The sequence below is a fragment of the Chelmon rostratus genome, chromosome 19 (assembly GCF_017976325.1).
Source record: "Chelmon rostratus isolate fCheRos1 chromosome 19, fCheRos1.pri, whole genome shotgun sequence".
Classification (NCBI taxonomy): Eukaryota; Metazoa; Chordata; class Actinopteri; order Chaetodontiformes; family Chaetodontidae; genus Chelmon; species Chelmon rostratus.
In genome coordinates, this window is record NC_055676.1 from 13,061,578 (window position 1) to 13,087,442 (window position 25,865).

The following is a 25,865-nucleotide window of genomic DNA, read 5'->3' on the forward strand; positions in this document are numbered from 1 at the left end:
TGTCTTCAATAGCTTTCTGAGTGGGTGCTTATAGCCTCCCAGCGCATCGTCACTTTAACTGAGGCTGATCTTTATCATCATGCACTTTTGCGGCTGATAACAAGACTGAAAGGTTTGAATGGATGGAAGGTCGGTCCAGAGTCACACATGTTTGCATTTTCTGGTTTTCATTTTCAGAAAAGCTAAGGACAAAGTGGGTATATGCAGGAAATATTTGAAGGATCTGCTTTCTAATGCTGGTGTTTTTCTGAAATGACAAATAGATATTAGGTTTCATCGCAGTTTTTAATGCCCCTTCAGGGATCCTCCTTCAGACAGACAAAGGAGCTGCCAAGTTACGCATCATTTTGCTGTATGAAAATGCTGCTCGGGGCCATGCAGTCAAAGAACTGAGGTGTATGCTGTATCACTGCAGCCCTCACACCACTCACAAACACACAAAAGAGCTTTCAGCACTACAGCACCGGGAGGGGTGTGGGTGCACATGGAAAATATGCACCGAAGACTCTCCCCCCTCCTGCTCTCGCCACACACTCCCTCTCAATCACACTCCAACAGCACAGAGCAGGTAGTTGATCAGCGGCAGTGGACCGGCCCCTTCTATTAATTCCCGCTGAATTATAAAGCAGTAAAACTACATTTATCCAAACACCATTAATCACAATGGCTGGGAGCGTCTATTTTAATGAACAGATTCTTTCTGGGGGCATCTACGGGCAGTTAATTTGCCATTCAAACCCAACCTGTCTGTGTCAACTAGTCCGTAGAGAGGTGGGTAAATGTGGTCCAGTAGCTTTTCCAAGGGTTGGGTTGTAGCCATTCCTTCATGCATTACTACAGCCATGGACAGGGCTCTTTAAAAAGAATCCAGTGTGGAAAAAGCCCTGATGAATGAACGTAGAGGCCTTTTATTCCTCCAGGAGTGCTGTCGGCACATGCAGCCAAATGCCCTGATTGTCTCTTGTGCACTTTGTCTTATATGTGGATTTGAGATAATCATCAAACATTCATCAAATGGAAATAACTATAGCTGCATTTATGAAGTGTGATGATGGTGCTTTACTTTTGTGGCATTGGAGTGTTGAAACAGCATTATGTGACAGTATTTACTCCTAAAACGCTCCAACCATAAGTGCTGGGATTATTCCAATGTGATCTTGAGGATTACTTTTGTTGTATGCTCCTGGATGACTGCTTTTTTGAAAATCTTCACCTGATTGCGCCTTGTTAACAATCACATTGCTGGAGCTGTGATTGGTCAGTCGCTTTGTGTTCGCACCTGTGTTGGAATCACTTTGTCTTTATATTGTGGGATTTTTTGTTGTCTTGTGCAGATGATGTCCAGAGGCTGAAAGTTCAGTGATTTTAGCTGCATACAAATGTGGGAATTTATTGGTTGTGTTTAGTCAGATGAAAATGATGATGAGTTCTTGTTTGTCGTTTTTTGCTATTGAGCATCTTGTTTTCTCATTTTCTTATTTCTGTCTTTATTTTGCCACAAGCATTCTGTTCTGTCCTCACCACAAGACAGCTACAAGATGATAGAGTGAACAGTGTCCTGAGTGAAAACATTTTAAGTCTGTATTTTACTTAAAACTGTCAAAATTTGCTAGAATAACTTCAAAACTAAAATAATCTGCATACCTACTATGACCTTTCTAATGCTTTTCATGGCTTTTGTAACAAAAACATGAATTAAGAAGTTGACCATTCAGTGACCACCCTGTGCAGCATGTTGTGTGGCTACACCCCTGTCCCCGTCACCTCAGGTTCACGCCTTCCAGTTTATATCGGTTTTGACAGATTTGACACAAACCATGTCGTCCGAGCCGCTCTCTTCATTAAACATTTCCTGCAGCTTTTGGTACGACATTCCTACACACGCTCAGTGCACACACACACAATTAGCGCTCGTTAAAGAGCATGTGATATGGTAAATACACCACCATTTTCCCATAATTACGGCCTCCTGTGAACCTTAGAGGAAGCAAGTGCTGTGGGTGACTCGCTTCATGTCTTGGACTTCTTACACTTCCCTCTAAATGTAATGCTTCCTCCTCTTTTTTTCAAATATACTCTCTTAAAGTGAAACTTAAAGAAAGGCAAAGTTATTAGTTATATTGCTCATCCTGCATTCTCCACACACACACATGCATTCCATGCTTTTCTTGCATTTTTCCCATTTCTTTGACCCCTTTGCTGTCCCGTCGCTCTCCTCTCTGCTGGTTATTTAGCACTTCAGTGGCTAGCAGGACTAATTGGAGCAAGAGACAGGTGGAGCCACTCTGCAGCAATCAGTCTTGTTAGTGGCAGGGCTACAGCTCACACTAGGCGATCTTTTTGTTTTTGCAGCGTGAACACTGGAAGGAGAGCATGAACTTTTGACACACTCACATATGGGGCCCCTTAGCAGCCTGCCAGGCTTCACTTATTGTGCTTAATGTCAAGGTTCTCCATGTAACACCAGTTACTAAGTCAAAACACCTCTGTCCATGAATATGCTTTGGAAATAAGAAGAAATCCATGCTTATTTAATGCAGAAAAGGCAGTCTACATGTCATTTAATCCGCTTTTTTTTCCCTCTGTGTGTGTTCATTCAGATTTCAACATATGACACTGCCCTGCACTGACACATGGCTCAGAATTGCAATTTACTGCATTTCTTCAAATGGGTCACATACATCACTTATAGGTCCAGTCGTCTCTCGCTGCCTCTTTGCCTACGTCTGTGTCAGTGTGTGTGGTATGGCAGTTCAGTAATGATGTGTCGGTGTGAGCCTGTCCACTGAGCGCAGACATGTTGCGGTGTAATGCAACCAGGCAGGTGTGAGGGTCACAGCCAGTTTGTGGGCCAGCGTCTTGACCCCTGCTGTCTGCTTTGTCTGACCGTCAGAGGAACCCTTTAATTAGACCCTTTGGTTTGCAGTGTCTGCCCGACGCAGCCCAGCAGACACTCGGCAACAATCCCTTCATTAAATGCTCCTGGTTGACTTGGCAAGAAGAGCCTCGGTTTCCCAATTCCTGCTGCACAAAGGCCATGCTAAGGAAATCTCCTCTAATTTTTCACTTTGAATTGTGAGCACCTAGTCCTTTTTTTTCCATTACTGAGAAACAATGTGTAGTCCTTATTTAGCAGAATATTCACCAAGTTGCTATAGATGGTTTGAACTGTTTCATCATCACCTTTTTTCCTTTATGACTGGACACTTGTGTCAAGTGTACAAGTGTACAACTGCGTCTGCAGGAAAAGCTGTTCTAATGCAAAAGCGTGCCGCTGAACTGGAACATACAGTAGGTGTAAACAGATTCATGCAGGCTAATGAATTGTACATGCACTTGTTAACATTCTGCACATAAGCCTATGTCAGATATGCTCTGTCTAACATTGCTTACATGCTTCTTCTCCTTCATAGTTTTTTGTTCAGAATGATTAATTGTTGGTTTGCTCAGTGTTATTTCAGCAAAATGTTGCCTTTGGTTGGTGTTTGTGTGCAACGTGAGTACATTACTATTATGTAAGATGCCAGAGTAGAGTGATCAAGTGGCCAGAAAATGAATGGGAACAGAGCTGCGAGGGAATTAACTTAAGTACAGCTCACTGGCAGCCAGGCCTGCTGACAAAAACAAGGAGGCTTACTCAGTCGAGATCCAGCAAGACCTGGCCCAGTGACCTTCAGTGGTCGAGAGACTGAGAGCGACAGAGAGGGGGAGAGGGGAAGGATTTCATTCTGCTGTTCTTGGCCGGTGAGCGTGGTTGCCCCGGCCATGGAAAATCACAGAGCGCTTTTTTAACGGCACCTTCAGAACCAGACAGACACTTCTTTACATGGAACCCATCTGTGAGGCTGTGTGGCTGTTTTGTAACCACCGTGCCCACGGGTGAAACCTGAGCCACAGGTGTGTGTGTGTTTCAGGTGCAGTCACCAGTCGGCCCACAGAAAGGGCCTTGTGCATTGTTGTAATCGCAGCCTTTCAGTTGGCTTCAGTGTTAGTTGTTAGAAATAAAGAGATTAGAATATTGTCCTCACAAGTGATTTGATAAGGTTCTCATGAAGAAGCTACATCAGCGGATAAAAAGGAGGATATTTTATGAGGAAATCTGATCAGGTTCTTGGCAGCTGACCTGATATTTTAGCTTCCACTTTGTTATCATTTACCACAGCTGTAGTTGTTCAATACAATCCCCAGCAGCATTAAAGAATCACTTCAGGGTTGTTTCACCAATCTTGTAACAACAGAAGGTGACGATGTAAAAAATGTGTAACGTTTCATTTGCACAATTGTTAGAAGTACATTGCTACAAATGGAACAAATAAAAATAAATGACAAACTCCAGCTGTCTTTCAAAACAGTCTGTCCAGCTGCTGCACCACATTTTCTTAGTGATTTGTGAGACAATGTGTGGTCTTCTGAAAAATAACCATAAATAACCACAGAGACATTATTGTGATCAAGTTAAAGGAAACAAAGCCTTTGTAGTTAAAAGCTCTCAGAAATGTTATAATTATCAGTCTGAGCCACTCCAAAGCTTCTTTGACAGCTTTCACAAGCAGGCTTTCCTGGCTCACAGTATTACCATTTACACTGTGAGCCTGTTGAGAGCGGACCTACAGCCTTGCCCAGAAAGTTCCCCTCAAATAGCTCCGAGCTTCAAACTGTACCAGTGAAGTGGGGGAAAAAAGTGTCACTGATTCACGTGTTGGAGTGTGTATCAGCTGGAATGAACAGATCGTTAAGTATTACATCCTGAATTTCCACAGCGAATAAAAGATACTAGAAGATATTGTTGATGTTCACGACAAGTTTATTTAACCAAAATTACCCAGAGAACCTGGTATGACTAGTTTTAAGACTAGTGGCGGCTTGTGAGATGTGCAGGTGTCCGAGAAAAAAAACAGAAAAATGCGTAGGGGAAGGCACTTAATTGTACAGGTTCAACTGATTCAGACGTGCTTGTGTTGGTGTGCAATGAGTGCGTCAGTTCAGGCAGAGAACTGAAGTTGTGTGCGTTAAGATGCAGTGGCAGTGGAGAAGGTGGGTTGTCGTGGGCTTCGTAAGGCAGCAAAGGGAGTTTGCATTGAATCTTTTGCAGTGCAGGCTGGAAGATATATTATCTGTGAGATGAGAGAGATTTGTCTACTTGCAGAGATTTGTTAATCCCTTTTAATGTTTCAGGTTGGAGCAGTCCTACAAATCAAATAGCTGGATTACTTCAAGGCATTGTTGGATTTGCAGGATTTTTGCATCAGTGTGATGAACTACCCTGATTTCTCAGGTGTTTAATTCACTGCCACCAAAAAGAGATTCATGGTCTCGTAATTTCATGTTTCTTAATCCCGCAGGACAGATTGCTGCTTCACAGGCCATCTCCCGGTTTAGGTTGTTTGACTGGCTAGAAGCAGTGTTAAGTGAAATGTTTATGAGTATGAGAAAAGTTTTGACATTTACAACCTGACGCAGACAATCGCCTCACAGAAACTGCATCGTCGCAAGAAGCTTAATTATTACCTGCACGCCGTGCATCTACATGCACGTCTGGATACATCGTGTTCCCTCTTTGTTCCCTGGAACACAGTTATGAATCACACACAACAGCGATATGTGACATAACCTTATGACGTGCGATCATAACATTATTCTCCAGCACTGATTGGACTTCTGGTTTTCATGTTTTTCCCCCCATACGCACATACTGGCCCAACAACATTAATAATCTCAGAAAAAAAAAGTGATTCGACAGAAGTGATCATGTTTCGGTGTTTTTCAATCTCTCACTACGTCGTCACATCATGAAATAAAGGGACAGTGAGAGAATGAGACAGCGTGACAGACAGAGGGAGGGGACGGAGGGCCAGTCTTGCTGTGACAGCCTTTTCACTCCTTATGAATGACGTTCTTCTTCCCCCACAGCATTCTTTGGGACTTCAAAGCGTCAATCTCAGCCGAGTGATTTGGCGCTGCTATTGTGCGAATCTTGAATATTCATCAGGGTCTTTCTTTGCCTCGAGGGCTCAGACTCCGCAGGGATCTCACAATATATCGCCATTATATGGAACAGTGGTGGATATAGATGTTGTCTGATGTCTTGTGTGATCATGGGTGTCTGGATTTAGATGGATGCATACTGTCCAGTAGGTTAAGTCTCATGCATAGCTCCGTCCTTCTGGACTGCTTTTCCTTTTGTGTTCCTTTTTATATTTGATCAATTCTGATCATTGATTAATCATTCAAGTCATTTTTTAGACTATAGTGCAAAACATTTGCTTCCTGCACTTTCTCATATGTGTATATATCACTGTAAATTGAATATCTTTGGGTTTTAGACTACAGTTTTGGCAGAAACAAGCAATCTGAAGCTCTCACCTCAGGTTTTTTGAAAATTGTTTTCACTGTTTTCTGACATCTGACAAGCCACCCAAGAAAAGTTGCACCACTAGTTCTGCCCCATGGTCCAAAATATTCCTCCAACTTAACAAGGAGAGGAAACGGATCTTTGTCTAGCTGGATGATGAAGACGGTGTCACGCTTTCTCCACCCTTGAACCCCAGTTGGACCATATGGGGCAGACAGCTGTGTTGCCACGGTAATAAAGTGCTTTCCAGGATTCTGTGACAGCAGTTTTAACTCTGAGCTGCTGAAAATCCTCCTAATTTCACAGAGCTGAGGGTCAGTTTGGCCGCGGCTGGAACATCGCTCATGATACGCATTCCATCTCTGCCCAGAGTAATTTCATCATCTGTGTTCTGCCATGGCTTTTTGTTTCACAGGTTAGCGGTGATTTTTCACAGTCATCCATCCCGCTCCTCTCGCTGCGCGATGAAAGGTGCGTTTGCGCCCTTAAAGTCCTTTTCTGAAATAAAAAACGTTGCTCATTTTCATGGTGCATTGTAACGCTACTGCTTGTATTATTGTAAGGTCTCTGTTTCAAAAGAAAATGTTTGCCTCATGAAATGGAGACAGATTATTACAAACAACCAAGCAGCATTAATTGATCTCTGACTGCTGGAGGGCAGAATGTGGGGAATACAGACTCTGCAGAGCAAATTGAAAGTAATCTCCCGGCTAAACTGCTCCCCACGCCTCCCTCTCAGTCGCTCCCAAATCAAAACTCGACGCCCACTGTGCGACGAGGTCAAAGCCAGAAGTGGAGCGTCGCGGCTGGAGGTACAGTGCCAGCAGAAAGGTCATCTTTACATGCGCCACCATGATAGGTGATGACCTGCTGTGCTTGATTTATCGAAGTGCCTGGCGTGCAGTAACTTCTGACTGTTTTTTTATGGAGAAAAATATATTAAATGCAAATTTCATTCAAAGGGAAGACGGTCTTGTCTCACTGTTTGCAGAGCAGACGGCCTCTGCGTGGCCAGCACGCAGCTCCTCAGAGGATGGTTTCTGTTTTTGTAGCAGCGCTCTGCGAAAAGGTTGAGGAGTTTCTGTGATATCTATCAATACAGCACGGCAAAGTTGGAAATAAATGCTCTGAAACACAGGTTGGAAGGTCACTGACTTTTGAAGTTTGAGCATCTGCCTTTTTTTTTGCTAAACTCAATCGGCAGAATAAATATGTTGTATCCGCAAACCACGACTATGTTGACACTTTTCATTTCTTTCCATTCAAACCTCTGGTGTCTTAATGTTCAAACTTTATATTTATTTATGTTTAAATTCTCAATTTTATGTTGTGACAACATGTAGTTAAGGTCTGGTTAGGTTTAGGCACTAAAACCACATGGTTAGAGTTAGGAAACTTAAAATACCTGTTGTTTTTTTTGTTTTTTTTTTGTAAATACAGCTGAAAAATGTCCTGACAACCCAGTTTTGTCTCAAAAAACACAGCTCAAACAGTGACCTGCTGCTTGGCTGTTGTCAGGAGCACTGACGTGGAGTTCTTCGGTCTGGTGAGGAAGGTTAGGGAGCTGAACCTATGGATGATCCACAGTGGCCCTCCATTCACTCCAATAAAAGTTGCTTTCTTGACACATACAAACTTTGCTTGCATGCTCATTCAGGTCCTTCTGTGGCTTAGCTGTCTAACCAGCTCATTTTAAAGTGTTTGTGACACCGGGGAAAAATGAATTCACTGTGACACAGCGGTTTATGTGGTAATTATTGTGCATAAGAAATTATATTTGGACCTGCAATTCCGACTGAAGCCACATACTAAAATCGCCTCACAGCTTGATGCTGTTCCTGCAGACTTTGCCTGAATAAGTTGGCTCACAAGACGAGATCTGTGGTGGACTTCCAGGCTGTCTCTCAATAGCAAAGAAGCACTTTCATACATGACCCATAATACACCCAATAGCATCTTTTGTTAGACTGGAAAACGCCCTTCAACGTTAAATTGCATGTTTTGAAATGCAGGTTTTCTGTCAAACAAGTTAACCCAGATTACTTCATCAGGCCAGAGCCATAAAAGAAATTAAGTGCTGCTCCTCATGATGAATACAACTGAACCTTAATGTGTGAAATCGGTGGAGTGTCCCTTTAATGCAGCCTTTTGAATTGTCTTCTGGTGCTTGCATGTCTAATGCGACTTTTTCTCATTCCAGCTGCAACAAACATTGTGGTTTTACAGAGGGATCGAGGTGCTGAAAGAACTATTTCTCCGGCAATATTAATCACGCTGTAGCTATGTGTGCGATGACAGATGGGTTCTGCAGTTAAAATCCTAACTAAGAGCGGGGAGGGGAAGAAAGAGGAGGGGAAGTGAAGAGTTAATTTCACTGAGAGCAAGCCTTCCAACCAGTCTGCCCCACTTTCAACCCCTTTATGTGGCGGAGTGACCCCCCACCTGCAGAGCCGCTCACTGCCCCGGACCCCCCGATCCCTCTGGGCTGAGTGGGCTGTCTGAGAATACAGGGAGGCTCCACGCTGAGCGTTTGATGGAGCGCGGAAGGGTGTGCGAGGTGCACTGACCCCTTCACATTGCTCCCCATGTACTCGTGCTCCAGAATAGGCTGACTTATCACATGTAACGCACAGCAATGCACAAATCAGGAGTGACAGCTATAGGGCCGGTGGAGCACTGGAGGGGAGAAGTGGCTTCTGGGAGCTGCTGTTTCCACCCAGTCCAACCAACAGGCAGTGTTTGTCGGCGCTCTGAGTGCAGACCCGTTTAAGGATCAGGGAGAAAAACACACTTGATTATGACTGTCTGGATCTTGATACTGTTAAGTCTAGAGGGGTTTTTAATCAGTACTGGTCATGACAGACCAGTAACACTGTAATTTGATATTATCAGTTGTGGCATTTAAAAGCATTTGAGTATATTGGGCATCAGAGGCTTAAAAGTGGACAGGTGTGGGGTGGAGAAGTCCATTTGGCTGTTGATGTTGTTTTGCCCTCCTCCATCACTACTTTAACACCACTGTGTGTGTTTTTGTGTGCCTCCCTCCAACCATTTGGGATGGATAAACATCTGTCTGTTCAAGACCACAGCTACGTGTACGATTGTGGCAGCCCGGTCATCTCTGACATGTTTATGATATGTGTAGGTGCTGTGGTGGACTTGATGTAATCTGTCTAATAGCTCGCTTAATCCTCTTAACTTGTAACCTGCATTAATCTTTCACCAGTGGAATGTGTCCCTATTGTTATCGCCCCCCCCCCCCCAGTGCTATTGCATGTTTGCATATGTGTCTGTGTGCGCTGGATTAGGGTGAAGTTGCAAAGTTGTGGCGGTGCCTGGAGGTGTGAGCTCTAATCACCTCTAATCACCTGACGTGTGATGGCCTGATCCCTGCAGCTCTGCAAGTGTTTGTGTTTTCACCCCTTTCGCACACAGACTCACATGAGGAACTCGAACGCGATTCGGCCCACGTCTGAACTTTAATACCAGACTCTTGGTTACAGATTAATGCCCGGCCGCTGCCATTCACACAGCACCTGTGTCTGCAGCTGTAGTTCCATACACATTGCTTTTTTTTGGCTGTCAGACAGATGAAGGGTTTGGGTTAATTCAAGGACTTTTTAAAAGTCTTTTTGGACTTTTTAAGGTGGCTGTTCATTGCAGCATCACTTTCAGCCTTCTGGTAAATGCAGATTTAAACTCTTTAAATGTGGAGTTCCATTGCTGAACATTTTGCAGAGAGTAACTTGTAACATACTATTTTCAGTAACAGAATTGCTTTAAAATGAACTTTTTCTCAAAATGAATTTTCAAACACAGCAGTTGGGGGGAACATAATGCATATCTGGCAGAATGTGCTGTAGCAACTCTATAGCTTCTTGTGCACAGCCTTTCACACCTTGAGAAATAGTGTTGCTCAGCCAGGGTTGGATAACCCACATTGACCTGTTCACACCAACCACCGAATGCAAGTTTTGTTCTGGGTTCAAACAGTTCTGAGCTCTGACTTGCAGGATTTGATACCAGGCGGTTTTACCGGAGTATATGTACATGTCCTCTGTAAGTTTACACACCTCAGTTCTGACTGCTGTTTCTGCAGCCCTCTTGGCATGCTGTGTGTTTGTGTGCCTGTGGCAGTAAGTCATACTGCTTTCACTGCTGCCTTTCACACCTCATTCAGCCCTGTCACAACCACTGCCCTGGTTCACACCCCGTCGCCCCCCTCTATTCTGCTCTCCTCGCTGTGAGGATCTGCAATGTGTATGTGTGTGAAAGAGAGAGAGAGAGCTAGAGAGAGAGAGAGAGAGAGAGGCTGCACACAGATTCAGATATACTCAGCTGTTCCCTCTGTAGTGAAGCGGTCATAGAAAGGGCTGGACAAATAGCACAGTGAGAGAGCAACTAAGTAACACCCTCCTCCCCCCTTTTCTCCCCCTCTTCTCCCTGTGTGTGTGTGTCTCCCAGGCTGTCAGTGTGGAGTAGCGCTGGAGGCTGCGGGGCGGCTGTGTGCTGCGGGACGTTGCTGAGAGCGCACAGAGGCAGAGTGGCAGCCGCTCACAGAGAGACACTTGTACAGAGAGACCGGACTGGCGCTCGTTCACAGAAGGATATAGGACGCGGTCTCGCACCTCCGCCTCTTTGCACGGGCGCGTTCGTTGTGGCAGCGCCTCAGGGGTTTGAAGGAGGCGGGCGACTGGGGTCTGTGCTGGCATGATGGTGGTGGTGTGGCCGCCTCAGGAGTGGGCCTGGCAGGCTGTTCTCCTGGTGACCGGAGTGGCATTGCTGAGCCGTGGGTCTCATGGTGAGTGAGAGGCCTGCATGTGATTGCTTTTAGTTTCGCTCTCATAGGCTCAACTGTAAAATAGAGATGCAAGAAGCAAATGAAAGAATTTGGGCATGTTTTCTTTTTAGATATTTATATTTGTGGTTTAGGGCTATTTTCTGGTCAGATGCATGTTTTCACACATTTTATTCTAAGTATTGTTAGGTTGCATGCTGGTGGTACTAGCCGTGAGGTTATCCGTCTATTTTCTACCCTGTGGTATTTATGATGAGCAAAAGCTATTATGATCTCCACAGGGGCTACCATGAGAAACGGGTGTGCATTTATCTGCCGCGTCCTCTCCCTCCCCCCCTTCATGTTTTGAATTGTTTGAAGATGGACAGCCAGTTGTCTTTTACGATGAATGCCAACAGTGTCACGGTGCCCCGTAAGGTTGTGACAGGCGGGGAGGGTCGACAAGCTCCCAGCCTCAAGATGACACGCATTTGTTCTGTTTCTCCTCACAGACAGGACAGAGACATTTTTGGCCAGTGGGAGCATTAGTATGGTTTTGGATATCATTGTTTTTATGTACAGATATTACAATAGTCCAAGTTGACACATAAATGATTTGCTTTTATAATGCTTCCCAGCCAGGTTTAAAGCTGAAACGATCAACTGATTGAGTTGGGAAGTTGTAACTGCAACATATTTCATGATGATGATTTAAGTAATTTCTTAGTATTATATGACAGTAAACTGATTATTTCCGGGTATTTGACTGTTGGTTAGATAAAACAGGCCATTTGAAAAGACTTCGGCTTTAGAAAAACTATACTGGACATGACAATTTTATGAAATTTTATACACCAAACCATTACCTGATCAATAGAACATGAATCCACAGATTGATCAGTAATGAAGATAATCATTTTTTGCAGCCCTACATTTAGTAGTTTATTTGGACAAGCTTAACATTTGCAGAAACACTCAGTTGTCAAATACTTACTAAGGACACAGTTGGGTGTCAGGCTGTAAAGGCAGCATCTGGGTACACACAGGCACCCACCCACCCACACACACACACACACACACACACACACACACAAGCACTCTCCTTGTAAATATTGCCATTAAGAGATGGTCTGGAAAATGTCACCATTTGACTCCTTGCTGCAACTGAATTTTCTTGAAATGTCAGATGGTGTGTCTAGTTCTCTCATTTAGTGACTTATTCATATGCTGCTGATGCTGCCATGTAGCTCATAGTGTGTGATACATCTGTGTGTCTACATGTGTATGTTTGTAGTACTCATTCGACATAGATTTGTCAGGGTGTTAGGGTTTTTTCCCTCATGCAGTAAAAATCAAGCAGCTCAGGCCAAAGCTGTAACCGTGTATTTATACAATTTATCTAGAATTCTTAATAAACTGGAAAGCTGGAACAGCTTGAATAATACATGTGATGTGATTATGAAAAAGTCAGGTAAATATACAAATGGAATCAACTTCACATTGGAAAACAAGCAGGTTTTGATTTGAGTCCTGGTACAAAGAGATGCTTCACTGAAAGTGTGTCACAAATAAAGAGCAGCTGTAAAAGCCCTGTGGTTCAGAGCTAGCTGTAACTTTTGCAGCCGGTCACGAAATACCTCAGCTGCCGATGAACGTTTCTTCAGAGAATTTCCTTTTTTCGTTATTTGTGCAGACTGAGCAAAGTGTGTCTCATCAAATATTGGTCCAGCGAGTTTGAGGGTCAGTAGATGGATATGAAGGATGTGTGAAGACGGGGTGAAATTCAGACAGCGTCATCTCTGAAGAGTAGCATTGATTCTCATTCTCCCAACAGCCTGACTACAAACTGACAGGAGGCAGAGTTTCTGCTTGTTCCTGTCTCTGCAGACTGACCAACAGTAGGTGAAATGGAGCTGTGAGCCCTCTTGGAAAGATTTTGTTCTGAAGCTCGCTCTGCAGTGCCGGGCTTCCTCTGCTTTAACTCTCTCTGTCCACACTCTTTCACCAATACTTGAGCCACCAGTTGCTTTTTCTCCTTCCTCTGTGACCTGATCTTTTAAAGGTCTCCCAAATGAGGAAAACATGTGGGAGGTTGCCCATAAATCTAAGCGGCACGGTCAATTTGCCACCTGTTTCTATAGGCTGGTAGGGTTCACAGAGAGTCGATGGGCCCCAGTTTCATTCTTCCGGTGGCACCGGGGTAGAAATATGAAAGATTCAGTGCGGTTATGTGACGATAATGCCTTTTTCTGCCGGATAAATGTTTTAAAGTTATATTAGCTGTGGCTCACTTCCTCCATCCACATTTTAGTCTCGCTTTATACCATGTTTGTAACACAAAATCTAGCCATGAAAACCCAATGTGTCTGGGCCATAGCTGCTAATACGACCTCTACTAGTCAAGGAGAAGCTCTCACCCACAGCGCTCCACAACTTTTAACGCCGATATCCACTTCAGATATTCAAAACCTTCCAAAAGGCCGACAACAAGTTCACTCTGGACCACTCAAGCCGACCTCTGGTCTCTTGGACAGCCATGTATAATCAGCAGGACTCTCGGAGGAGCCGTTTTCCAAGTGCAATGTGTTGTGTTTTCATTCACAGCGATCTCTGAATGTCAGTGTGTCTCTGTGGGAGTGTGTGTCTGTCTTGGAGGATTCAGAGGGGGTGTTGGTTTGGTCTTGATCAACAACTTTTCTGTAGCTCTGCTTTGGTAACACAAGTTTAAATAGAACTTTAAGTAGAAGAAATTAGCGATTTCATTGGGAACTTATTACAATTACAGGAATATCATTGGAGTGTAAGGATATGGAGCTTCAAAGGGCCTCAAAGAATAATTTTATGTGACTAAAACTGTTGACAAGAAAGTCAGACTGAACCATATATACAGAAAAACAAAGAGTTCCCTCAACAGTTTGCAAAGATTCGGTCTCCAGAGTGCTGTGGGATAAGATCAGGGTGTAGTGTGGTGCGGTGGTCCACAAGTACAAAACAGCAGCAGTTGGTCCTCGGCAGGACCGGGCTCCTCCAGCCCTCTGCGCGCTGCTTCCTGTCAGGATGTGGATACGGTTCCCCCACACAGAATTTGATCCCCAGGCAGATGTGCTGCTCCAGCGGTCAGCCATGGGAGCAGATAGTGTGTGTTTGTGTAATAGCTGTTCATGAGCATATCTGCCTTGTGAGATCTGGATGAATGGGACTACTTTTTGGGAGTGTTTTAGGGCCCTCTTGAGCGCAAACGTCCTCCAGTTCTAAGCTATAAAGACTGCAGCTTCTGAATAATGAATCTCTTATTACAGTTGTGTAGTATTAGTTAACAAGAAAATAACATAATGTTGGAAATTCAAGATAATATCAGCAGTGAAACAATTCAGCCCTTTGGTCAGGTGGAATTGGTTCATTCTTTTTAAGCATATCAGGTTTTAAGGTTTATAGAGCCCTTGAGCAACCTTGAGTAAAAACAGAAGCTTCTACCCACTTTTTTAATAATATTGGTATTGGTAATATTGTTGGGTAAAGTGACATATTGTGGTGGCGCTATGGCTGTAGTCTCTCAGTGCGTCTGTAATGGAGCCCAGCATTAGTCAGTGGCTTGTGGCTTTTTCCAGTAAGTCCAGACCGCACGGATGGATCGACGAGCAGTGAGATGAATTGACGGGCATCGTGGGTACACAGTGTTCAAAAAAGAAATATCCTGAATCTTAAGAGGAGTGGGAATGAATACGAGAGAACGAGACTGACATGAGTGTGTTGGGATGAAGCGCCACACACACACACACACACACACACACACACACACACTGTGCTCAGTACAAAGGCTTGGTGTCAGAACATGCCAGCATCTCCACCTGTTCTGTGTCCATCAGTCCGTTTGTGACAGAGTCAGCGTGTGCATGTGTGTGTTTGTCTATAAATTAAAGGTGCTGCGAATCGTCCAGCTCTGCATGCGTTCTCTGTGGCTGCTGTGTAGCAAAGCATGTGTGTTATATTATATTTAACATAATGTGACTGTTAATGTTTCATTGGTGGCTTCAAGTGCTGCGTTATTTGGAAACAGGGAAAGTATCACGCTGAGATTCATAAAAATGTTCTATATAAATATACAAGAAAGGGAAATGGTGACATGTCATGCTGGCTAAAACACCCTTTTATACAGATATGATCTATTCTAATTACAGAAATGAATTCCTCTTGATTAATGCATGCTGTTTTTAAGGAAAAGCATGTGTCTGTATGTTCTTCATAATGTGGTTCAGAGAATCATCCTGCTCCATCAGTGCTTTCTTACCCTTCCATATGCAAGATTTTCTGTGATTCATCAGTCGCTTTTTTCTTTTGTGGTGCCGGTGTGTGTCTGTCTCTGTCTCCATGTCTGCTGCCTCTCTGTGTTTGAGTAATTTGCTGTGGATATAGCGGCTCTCTGCCGTATTCACACCCCTGTGGAAAGTTTTCTCTGCACGCACGGTGTGAATCCCCAACAGTCGAGCTTGCGTTTCTGAAGGTGGGGTCGGGGGAGTATGATGTGGAGTGGGGTCAACGGCAGACAGGGTCCCCCTCAATAAATCTGTTGTGGCGTTACTGCTGCGGGTGGTGAGATCCTCAAAGTGTCCATCGCATTCCTCCACAAAGGCCCGGTCACGGCTGGTAAACACGGAACAGGTTGCAGGAATCTGCACGGCGGAAATAGATGACCTGAGGTGGGCGTAGCAGCGGAGAAGGAGAAGAAAGTGCGGAATGTGCTCCTCGGACACGTTCTCGTGTGTGTCTGTGTGTGTGTGTGTGTGTGTGAGTGCCTCGTGTGGCAGAGGCCTTTGAAGCCTGTAGGGGGTTAAGAGGGATGGTGGCAGGGTAGAGGAGGATGTATGGCCCCTTTGCAGGTTGGCTGCAACCCCCTCGGGGTCAGAGTGCACTCTGGAGACACCGGGGAAGATGTCTGCTTTGAGGAGGTGATTTATCACGACCACCTGGAGTAACTTATCTCCCTTTCCCCCTCATGTTCTCCTCTCTGCCTGTGACGAACAGTGTGTGTGCAGGTCTCAGCTCCAGATTAAATGGCTGTAGTGCTGTGAAGTCGGCTCTTGTGAAACAACCGTGTTAATTGGAGCGCTTTATGCTGGGATTTTTCCCCCCGTTTTCCTCTAAATGAAATTCCCCTGTCAACATTTCTCTCCTAACCTATCACTTGTAATAGCAGTAATTCCCTTTTGAATTGCTTTCCAGTTACGCCTTAATGGAAAAGCAAAACCCAATATTATAACAGTATATTTATTGATTGCCAGTCTTGATTACAACTCTAGTTGGCTTGCATCACGTAAATTTCTGTCTCTATTGCAGAGAACAAATCCAGAGTAGACGTGGGCTCTGTGACTGTTCATCAGGAGCTAAATTAATTATTGTTTTCATGGGACGCAATTCAGATAAATGCTTCCACAGTGCAGAATAGTACACACGCAGCTATTGAGTTACAAATGAATGGAAACAAATTGACTTTAGTTTTGGATTTCAGAAATGTCAAGCTCGCACAGCCCATTCTCTGAAATGCCTCCTGACTCATGGCTGACTCTTGGTTGTACATGTGTAGTGTGGATTTGTACAGGATGGGTGGCTGTATTCCAGATGTATCACCTTTATGTGCAAAGGATATTTCTGATCTCTCCGGTCTTGTATAACTAGTCAGTTTGTTTGTCCTTAACTCACATATCAGAATGACACATAGTCCACATTCCGCCTCTGTCACCATGGAAAACTTGACTGGAAGTGAGCAGGGAGGAAATGTCACAGACCGCGCTGATAGTGTTTGGCCACAGCCGTCAGGAATGAGAAGAGACGACAAACGCGGCGATGAAGGTGACAGATGAGCCGTCATCACTAATGCAGACACATTCAGAAAATCTAAAGCCAGAGAGGAAGCAGCCAAAGATGCAGGGCCGCCGGTTGTGATGAGCTGCGTCTGAAGGTTCTCCAGCTGGAGTTATTTACTATGTGCAACTTCTAATTAGAAGTGTGTGTGTGTTTGTATTACACTGCCTCTCATTCGCTGTGTGTGTGTGTGCGTGTGTGTGTGTCTGTGTGACTGTGTTTGTGTAGTATGAGGAACAGCCTGTGGAATGTGCGGGGGATGCAGATCAGATTTCGGGGTGACCTTGAGTGTGCCCCGTAGCTGACACAGCAAGTCTGTTTGTTGTGTGCGTGCATGTGTGTTTGTGTGTGTGTGTGTGTGTGTGTGACAAAGAGACAAAGAGAAAATGGGTGCAGTTATGTGCTAACATGTGGCAAACAATGGACAAATTTGGTGTATTAATGATAACAGCAATAGTAATAATAGATTGATCTTTTATTTTATATACCCAAATCTCTTAAGTTATGTTTTGAGTCTATTTGCTTGCAGCAGCATCTTCTCTGTATGAGAAGCTAATAAAATAGGCCACTTTAGTACTTTTTTCTTAATCAATGTGGTATTTTATTTAAGGAAGAAAAACTTTCTGCTAGCAGAGTGTGGTCTCAAGCCGCAGGTTAGACCACAGCTGTGGGACATTTTCAAGAATGTAGTGGATGTGAGGGCAGCAATAAAATGCTCATTATGTGTAGGAGGTGAACACAAAGTTATTGTACGGCATGTTGTGCAACCAGACACGTGCTGCCTCTTTGCATACTGAACAATCTACTTGAGACAGGATGATGACGAGGTAACACTACTCCCTGCTGTGGCAGTAGTCTGATTTTACCTTGTCTTACAGGTCAGCTCTTGATCATCAAAGTTTTAGTGTGTCATCTCTTCAAGGCTGCAGGTTTACACTCTGCATTCACTTTTTTACTCTGTCTCTGATGTCAGCTTTCCTCTAACATTTCTCTCTGCGGCGACCTGCCCCCGTCTTTCGCTGCTTGCAATGTTTGATTAAAGAAGAGCTGGTATGGTAAAAATGTAAGCTTGACAAATGCTCCCAAATCGCTCCTGCCCTGTAAAGCAGATGTGATAGAAAACCACTGTGAAGGAAGATTAGAACACCTCTGCAGGCTTTCTCTGACAGATACAGCAGCACAGATTAGGTTGGAAAGGTTGTCCCTCATGTCCCGTTTCCCGATCGCTGGATGGCTTCCAGGCTGTTGCACTGCTTAGATCCACCAACACTTGTAGAATAAAACCACTCTAAAGCTTTTCTTGTATTTTATGGATGGGTGACTGTCACGTAGAGCAGCAACAATTTTCTGATATAAATATTACAATAAAGAGAGAGGGGGAGGGAGGACAAGAGGAAGACGTCGATCTAGTGTGGCACAACACTGCTCACCTCTCTGACCGCAGAGGCCCTCAGGGACGAGCTGCTGTCTGAGCCGGTTTTATTCTCCACCGATGACCGCATGCACCTTCAGCTACTTGATAGTGGGGTGAAATGAATAATTCTAAGTACGTATATGTGCATATATGTGCTGTTCAGTACAGTTCCAGCTGATAGTCGCCATTACTTATCATTTACGTGACTAAAAAACTAAAGCTGGAATTCCCTTTTTGTTCAAAGTACACCTGGGATTGATTTGATGTTCAGTGGCAGCTGCGAAAGTTCAAACTTTAGGGGATGAGCAAATCCAGAGCGATAATATTTATCCTGCTGCTGGTTTATGTGAATACACCTGTGCTGTATTACTGCACTTGGCTTGACTCATTTGTGTATGTTTGGTACTGTCGGTCATTGTGACTGCTGCCAGCTGGAAATGGTAGTCCTCCTTTCAAGAGATGAACACTAAATCATCCCATGTATCCAGCAGCTACCTATGCACTCACTTTTTTAGTTGTTTTGACTGCAAAATAGTGGATATTGATTGATGAAATGATTGATTCTGGGATGGAATTGATTGCTATTGTGGTATACAAGGGATGATAAGTGATCATTATTGTTGGTGTATGTTTCAAGGAGTGAACTCAATCTGCAGTATCATCACAGGCTCATTCATCATTCAGCAAGGTTATTTTGCAACCACACTGGCGTCCGGCGTCCATCCCATTCTCGTAAATTCCTTGAAGGAATTGCTTCAAATCTGGCACAAACGTCCACTCAGGCTCAAGGCTGACCTGCTAAATTTATGGTGGTCAAAGATCAATGGTCAAGGTCACCGTGACTTCAACTGGTGGCTACTAGTGGGTGGAGGCATGCAACCGTGAGACGGTAATTCCAGTTAGATCAGCTATGTGGACAGTAAGTTCTACTGTTGGTTTGGATGATTTCATTTGAATGTAGAAAGTGATTAACATGAAGAATACCATTAATGATGTTAGAAATGAATATTGACTATGGCTGTAATGAACGCACACTCACACACACTTGAAAAGCACTTTGCGCATAAGTCACATACTCACAATAATTACAGAGGCACTTGTGGGCAGGCAGACACACACACACACACAAACACACACACACACACACACACACACACACACACACACACATACGCACACATACGCACACACAGCAGAGCACAGCACAAAGACTTCTTTCTGGTGAGTAGTGTTATTCTGGTTCCAGACTTCATGCAGGTACATTGAGTCCAGTCCAGAACAGCAGGGTCGCTTTCAGCAGCACATATTCACACTTTCTGTGGATTGCATTGCCATGGTAACAGTGCCAAGGCAGGCAGAACTCTGATGATTTTTTTTTTGTTTTCCTTTAAATATATATTTATAATTCAAAAGACTCATTTGAAATGAGCAGAAATGGTGTTTGGATCCTGTGATTTATTCCATCTTTAATTTTCCTGAGGTATGTGTACTTAAGTTTTACGCCTCCGGCTCCAGCAAAGCCAGATGTTTTGGTCTGCCGTGGTTCTGAGTCCATTTTCTGTGTGTGTGTGTGTGTGTGTGTGTGTGTGTGTGTGTGTGTGTGTGTGTGTGTGTGTGTGTGTGCGTGTGGGTGTTTGTACAGCCAACATGTTGGACACCATGCTGCTGAAGAACGGATGGAAGGGTGGATCAGAGCGTAGGACGGAGGAGAGCAGCAGCGCGGCCACGGTTTCGGCTCAGAACATGCTCTGGTGTCACTGCTACCACCACTGCCCCGAAGACTCCGTCAACAACACTTGCATGTACGGTGAAGCACACACAGCTCACACACACACTCACTCACACACACACACACACACAGACTATAAAAATAACTCTGTATCGAGGCTATTAAAAGACAACACAAATAATTATCCAGAGTAATTATCTGAGCCACCTCTAATTACCTGATTTGTGTTTGTCTGGTGCACAAATGTTTACTTTAGCTTCATTCTTTAATGAGATTCCCTGAGCCTCTTGAGACGCAGCTTATTAACACTTTCATTAGCCAACCCACTCGAATCAGAGATTAATACTCAAGCATGTGGCATATTCCATATGTGGGTACCTGTAATAATTATTAATTAATATAAATATTATGTGTTTGAGAGTTTTGACCTGTATGAAGCTGTGCAAGGGAGGGAGCTGTGCAAAACCTGATAACCTGCCTCCAGTGATGTCACTTGGGTCAGAGTTGGATGGGTCTAAAGACTGCAAGTTTGAAAATGAAAGAAAATCTAGACGTGTGGCGTTAGAAAGAGGTGACCCTATGAAACCTCTGTTGGCTGCTCTCGAGACTGGCGGCTCGTGGGTATATTAGCCGCTGCTAGCATAACACACCTGAATCTATACAGGGGGACAAATCAAGCCGAGTTGCATTTTGGGAGATCTAGGCACCAGGTTTCGTCAAGGAGTGTGAGTCCGCCAGTGTTTTACTCTAGGAGTGCAAAGCTAAATCAGTAAAGTACTCTTTCAAGATCGGCCTAATATATAACTTAGAATTTTTATTATAAGAGCTGATAGACAAATCAATTTGAAAAGGATTTCAAAAGGTCCCAATAAGCAGTTTCAATACTTCAATAAAATGAAACGTATCCTCAGCACCTGTGATGATGAGGACAGCGATGCAGTGTTGACTCATATGATGCTGTGTGTGTGTTCTAGGACTGACGGCTACTGCTTCACCATGGTGGAGGAGGAGGAGGGGGGTCTGGCAGTGCTCACCGCAGGTTGTTTGGGTCTCGCCGGCTCTGAGTTCCAGTGCAGAGTAAGTCTGCTGTGTAGGTGTGCTCGTACGTCTGCCCGGATGAGTACCTGCACTCGCCCGTCTGTGTCTGTGTGTCCTCCCTCATGAGCCGTTGTTAAGTCTTTACGAGCTTTCCTCGACTCACTGCAGCTCTTTATGAGACCTATTTAAATCAGACTTGTCCTGCCCCGCTATCTTTACACACAGTGGAAAAAAAACCCTTTAGTATATTGTAAAATGCTCTCATTAGGAATAAGTGTGGCTATAAATATTCGTTACTCCCGTGTCTTCATTATTTTTATGTGGAAATGCAAGTGACTTATCTGTGTGTGTGTGTTGGATAGGACACGTGGAACGCACGTTCGAGGAGAGCTCTGGAGTGTTGCACAGATCAGGACTATTGCAACAGAGACTTGCATCCTACTCTCCCTCCACTCATGACGTCAGGTGAGACACACAGCCGCACACGCGCACACACACACACACACACACACACACACACTCACACACACACATGCTTGTTCACACCGCTTTTCACCCACTGAAATCCTGCCCTGCTTTAAAGTGTGAGTGGCTTTTAAAACGGGCTAATTCAGGCCACACCGGGCGGTGATGGGTACTGACAGTTTAAACTGTTACAAACCACAGCGTGGTGCTGGAGTGAAGTGGCACTTGCTGCTCCCGGCGAGGGGAGGGGGTCAGGGGGAGAGAGAGAGGCAGGTGAAACAGAGCCTGCAGCCATGGCTTGTTCTCTCACCCTCTAATGAAAAGGACAGCCTCTCCCCAGGGCCTGCTTGAGTTTCTTGCCTCGGGACGGATGCGAGATATCTGTCCATCTGTTACTCTGCAACAGCACACACACATTCTTTCTCTCACTCTGCGCGTCTGCCACACAAAGCTCACGCTTTTGCACAGCCTCACACACTTCGCTTTGACCTTCAAGCAAGCGGCGACCAGCTGATTTGTCAAGTCAGTTGGAAAGAAATATAGGATAATTCTGTTTTTCGTTTTTTTTTTTCTCAGCGCTTTGGCCGTCATTTCTGTCAGCTACGATAACACTGTGCCGGCCAAAGTAATCACTGAGATCTGAGAATGTGGCGACGTTGCTGCAACAAAGTCAGACGGGGCAAGAAAAAAGCTGTCAGGCGATCAGATGGGTTATAAACAAGCCAGCGGTTTCGCCAAAACATCGAAAAAACTTAATTTAGGGGTAAAAATGAATGTGAGTGCACCTGAAATGTTGAAAATAATCCTCAACTAAGACTTACTGGTATAGTTATAATCAATGTTGAACCAGGAAGTCAGTGTGTATACAGTCAAGGATGTTTACAACACACAGTTTTGGTAATAATTTCACTGTTTGCCTTCAGTAAAGCAGGAGCTATCCTTTAACTCTTGAACTCTCAGGGAGTTCATTGGACACTTTGCTGTTCCTGCAGTTTTTTCCATGTCCACTACTCGGAACTGTGAGTGTGTGTGTGTGTGTGTGTGTGTGTGTGTGTGTGTGTGGCTCTGTGCACACCATGAAGCATCCGCTGTGTTCATGCGCCTGTGTTTGTGTGTGTCTTGAGTGGCAGCAGCACAGCAGAAAGGCTAGAGCCCCAGAGCTGCTTCAGGCCTCTGGGGCTTCTGCAGCGATGTCAGAGTGACAGCTGATCTGTGGGATTCAGGAAGGGGATGTGATCGATCACACGCTGGGAGAAGGGGGTGCAGGGGAGGGTTAGAGGGGGAGGAAAGGGGAAACGGAGCTTGTCCCTGCCAATGAAAATTAGAAAGATGTCTAAGGAGATAACAATGAACAAATGACTGGCACCAGTTATTAATCAGTTCTAATTTTACAGACTTTCCGTCATTAAGTGGTGGTAAGATAATAAAAATGACCTGAAAATGACATTAATACATCTTCCTACTTTTTCTAGATTATGTTGACAGCAGCATCCAGTACATGGCGCTCTTCATTTCAATCACAGTCTGCAGTATCATCCTCGGTCTCATCCTCGTATTCTGCTACTTCAGGTAAGAATCCTCAAGTCTCACGTGCAAATTCACACTTCCAGACATGCAGTCAGTAAACATCGCTTTCACCTGTCTGTGGCAGATATAAGCGCCAGGAGTCACGACCCCGCTACAGTATCGATCTGGAGCAGGAAGAGACCTACATCCCCCCTGGGGAGTCCCTGAAGGACCTGATAGAGCATTCTCGCAGCATCGGGTCTGGCTCTGGGTCAGGACTCCCTCTGCTGGTAAGAGAAGATCAGTGCACATCAGCATCTCAAGCTAAGCCCTCATGGAACAGTAATAGTGATTATAATGATGCTGTTCCAATTATCTCTACTTCTAATAAGTATGTAGTAATATGTCCCACTAAATCACACATTTTGTACAATAACCTGTTTCCAGGTGCAGCGCACTATCGCCAAGCAGATTCAGATGGTCAAGCAGATTGGAAAAGGGCGATACGGAGAGGTCTGGATGGGCAAGTGGAGAGGCGAGAGAGTGGCCGTTAAGGTCTTCTTCACCACGGAGGAGGAGAGCTGGTTCAGAGAGACCGAAATCTATCAGACCTTCCTGATGAGACATGACAATATACTGGGTGAGGTCATTTAAATGGAGTGTGGAAAAAAACCAAGTGACCCAAATCATTTGTGTTCGTGTTATTTTCTTGATGTATTCACATTCCTGTCATCCCTTCTTTCCATCGCCCAGGATTCATAGCAGCAGATATTAAAGGAACCGGCTCGTGGACTCAGCTCTACCTGATCACAGACTACCATGAGAACGGATCGTTATACGACTACCTAAAGTCCAACACCCTAGACGTCAAGGCCCTGCTGAAACTGGCCTACTCCTCAATATCAGGCCTCTGCCATCTGCACACTGAGATCTATGGCACGCAGGGCAAACCAGCCATCGCACACAGAGACCTAAAAAGCAAGAACATCTTGGTAAAAAAGAACGGATCCTGCTGTATAGCAGACCTTGGACTTGCTGTCAAGTTTAACAGGTAACACGTACATTCTGAAGGCTCATTATGATACAGTTTTGAAGTATGTTGGACTAATCCTGAAATATCTTTAATGTTCTTTTCTGTTTCTCCTCCCTGTCTCAGTGACACCAATGAGGTGGATATCCCTCCCAACCTGCGAGTCGGTACGAAGCGCTACATGCCGCCTGAAGTGCTGGAAGAGACCCTGAACAGGAGCTACTTCCAGTCCTTTATAATGGCCGACATGTATAGTTTTGGCCTCATCGTCTGGGAGATGGCCCGACGCTGCCTCTCTGGAGGTCAGGAAAAAAGTTTTTTAAAATTCAAACATGAGCTATACATGTTTTGATGTTTCCTTAACGAAACCACTGAATCTGTTTTTCCCGAAGGCATCGTGGAGGAGTATCAGCTGCCCTACCACGACCTCGTGCCCACTGATCCTTCCTATGAAGACATGAGAGAAGTCGTCTGCATTAAGAAACAAAGACCCTCATTTGCAAATCGCTGGAGCAGCGATGAGGTATTCTACATTCTTTCGACGCCGCTTTCCCTTTTATAGAGCAGTAATAAGCTGCTGAAAAGAACACCTGGGGTTGCCAGGTTGGAACAAAATCCGCTAGCGTGTGATGTCATGAATGAGTCATGGGTTGTTCACATGATAAAAAGCTATCAGGTGTGCAGTTATAGACATAAATGGCAATAATTGGTTAATTAAAGATCAGTTATGCTTGAGGATTCATATCGGCCAGGTGGATTTTTCACAACCTGCAAACCTCAGTGTTGCAGAGTTGTTCTTAAAAATGGCTTACAACTAATTATTAATTATAAATAAATCCACCAATAAGAAAAAGGTTTTGTTGTATTCTCATATATATATATGTTTGTGTGTCTTCAGTGTCTAAGGCAGATGGGAAAACTCATGTCGGAGTGCTGGGCCCACAACCCGGCCTCTCGCCTCACAGCCCTGAGGGTGAAGAAGACCCTGGCGAAGATGTTAGAGTCCCAAGACATCAAACTGTGACGGAGAGTTGAGAGAGACGCTCTCGTCAGCGGACACTTGTCACTGCCACTGGCAATGGCGCCACTTACACTGGCCAGCCGACGAAAGGGAAGAAATAGAGACTGTGAATGATAGGACAAAGGAAACTGACAGCGGGGATGAGTGATGGAGATGATGGTCGACGGGGAGCCAGAATAATGAGAGGCTGTAAGATTTATCATGTCAGAAGGCGATCCGCCCTCCCATTGTCCCAGCCACCCCCTGCCTCGGTGTGCAGGGTGTGCTTTCTGTGAAAGCTGTGCGGCCGTCGGGTCCTGACTGTCCAGGTGGGCAGGCGGAGAGGGACCCTTGCAGGAGAGGAGGACTGAAATCCCTCTGATCAGCTGTGGACAGAGGCAGCTCCTGCTCTGCCCTTCTAAAGCCATAGAGCAGTGTTCTGCGTGCAGTCTTTTGTACTGTCGCAGCTGCATTCGTGTTTTTTTTTTTTTTGACTGCCAACTCCATCCAAAGAAATGTTTAATTCATGCTCACTGACCTCACTGTCAATGACTATTATTATTGTTATTATTATTATTATTATAGCAGAAAAATAACGATTAAGACTAAATTAATGATAATAATAAAAAAACATGTCCAGCAGAAGCAGATTTTTCTATATAATATTTCTATGTACATTTTATTTCAATATTAAA

The 25,865-nt window shown here is 44.5% G+C and overlaps 1 protein-coding gene across 1 annotated transcript; it reads left to right on the plus strand.

Annotated features, from left to right (window-relative positions):
• Window positions 1-11,065: 11,065 nt before the first annotated feature.
• On the plus strand, window positions 11,066-25,470 carry bmpr1bb (bone morphogenetic protein receptor, type IBb). Its single transcript, XM_041959611.1, has 11 exons — window positions 11,066-11,153; window positions 20,045-20,204; window positions 21,106-21,208; window positions 21,532-21,634; window positions 23,107-23,203; window positions 23,286-23,430; window positions 23,588-23,780; window positions 23,894-24,191; window positions 24,297-24,472; window positions 24,563-24,693; window positions 25,069-25,470. Exons 1-11 carry the CDS (start codon window positions 11,066-11,068, stop codon window positions 25,192-25,194), a joined length of 1,620 nt encoding a protein of 539 aa, XP_041815545.1. The 3' UTR covers window positions 25,195-25,470.
• The last annotated feature ends 395 nt before the right edge of the window (window positions 25,471-25,865 follow it).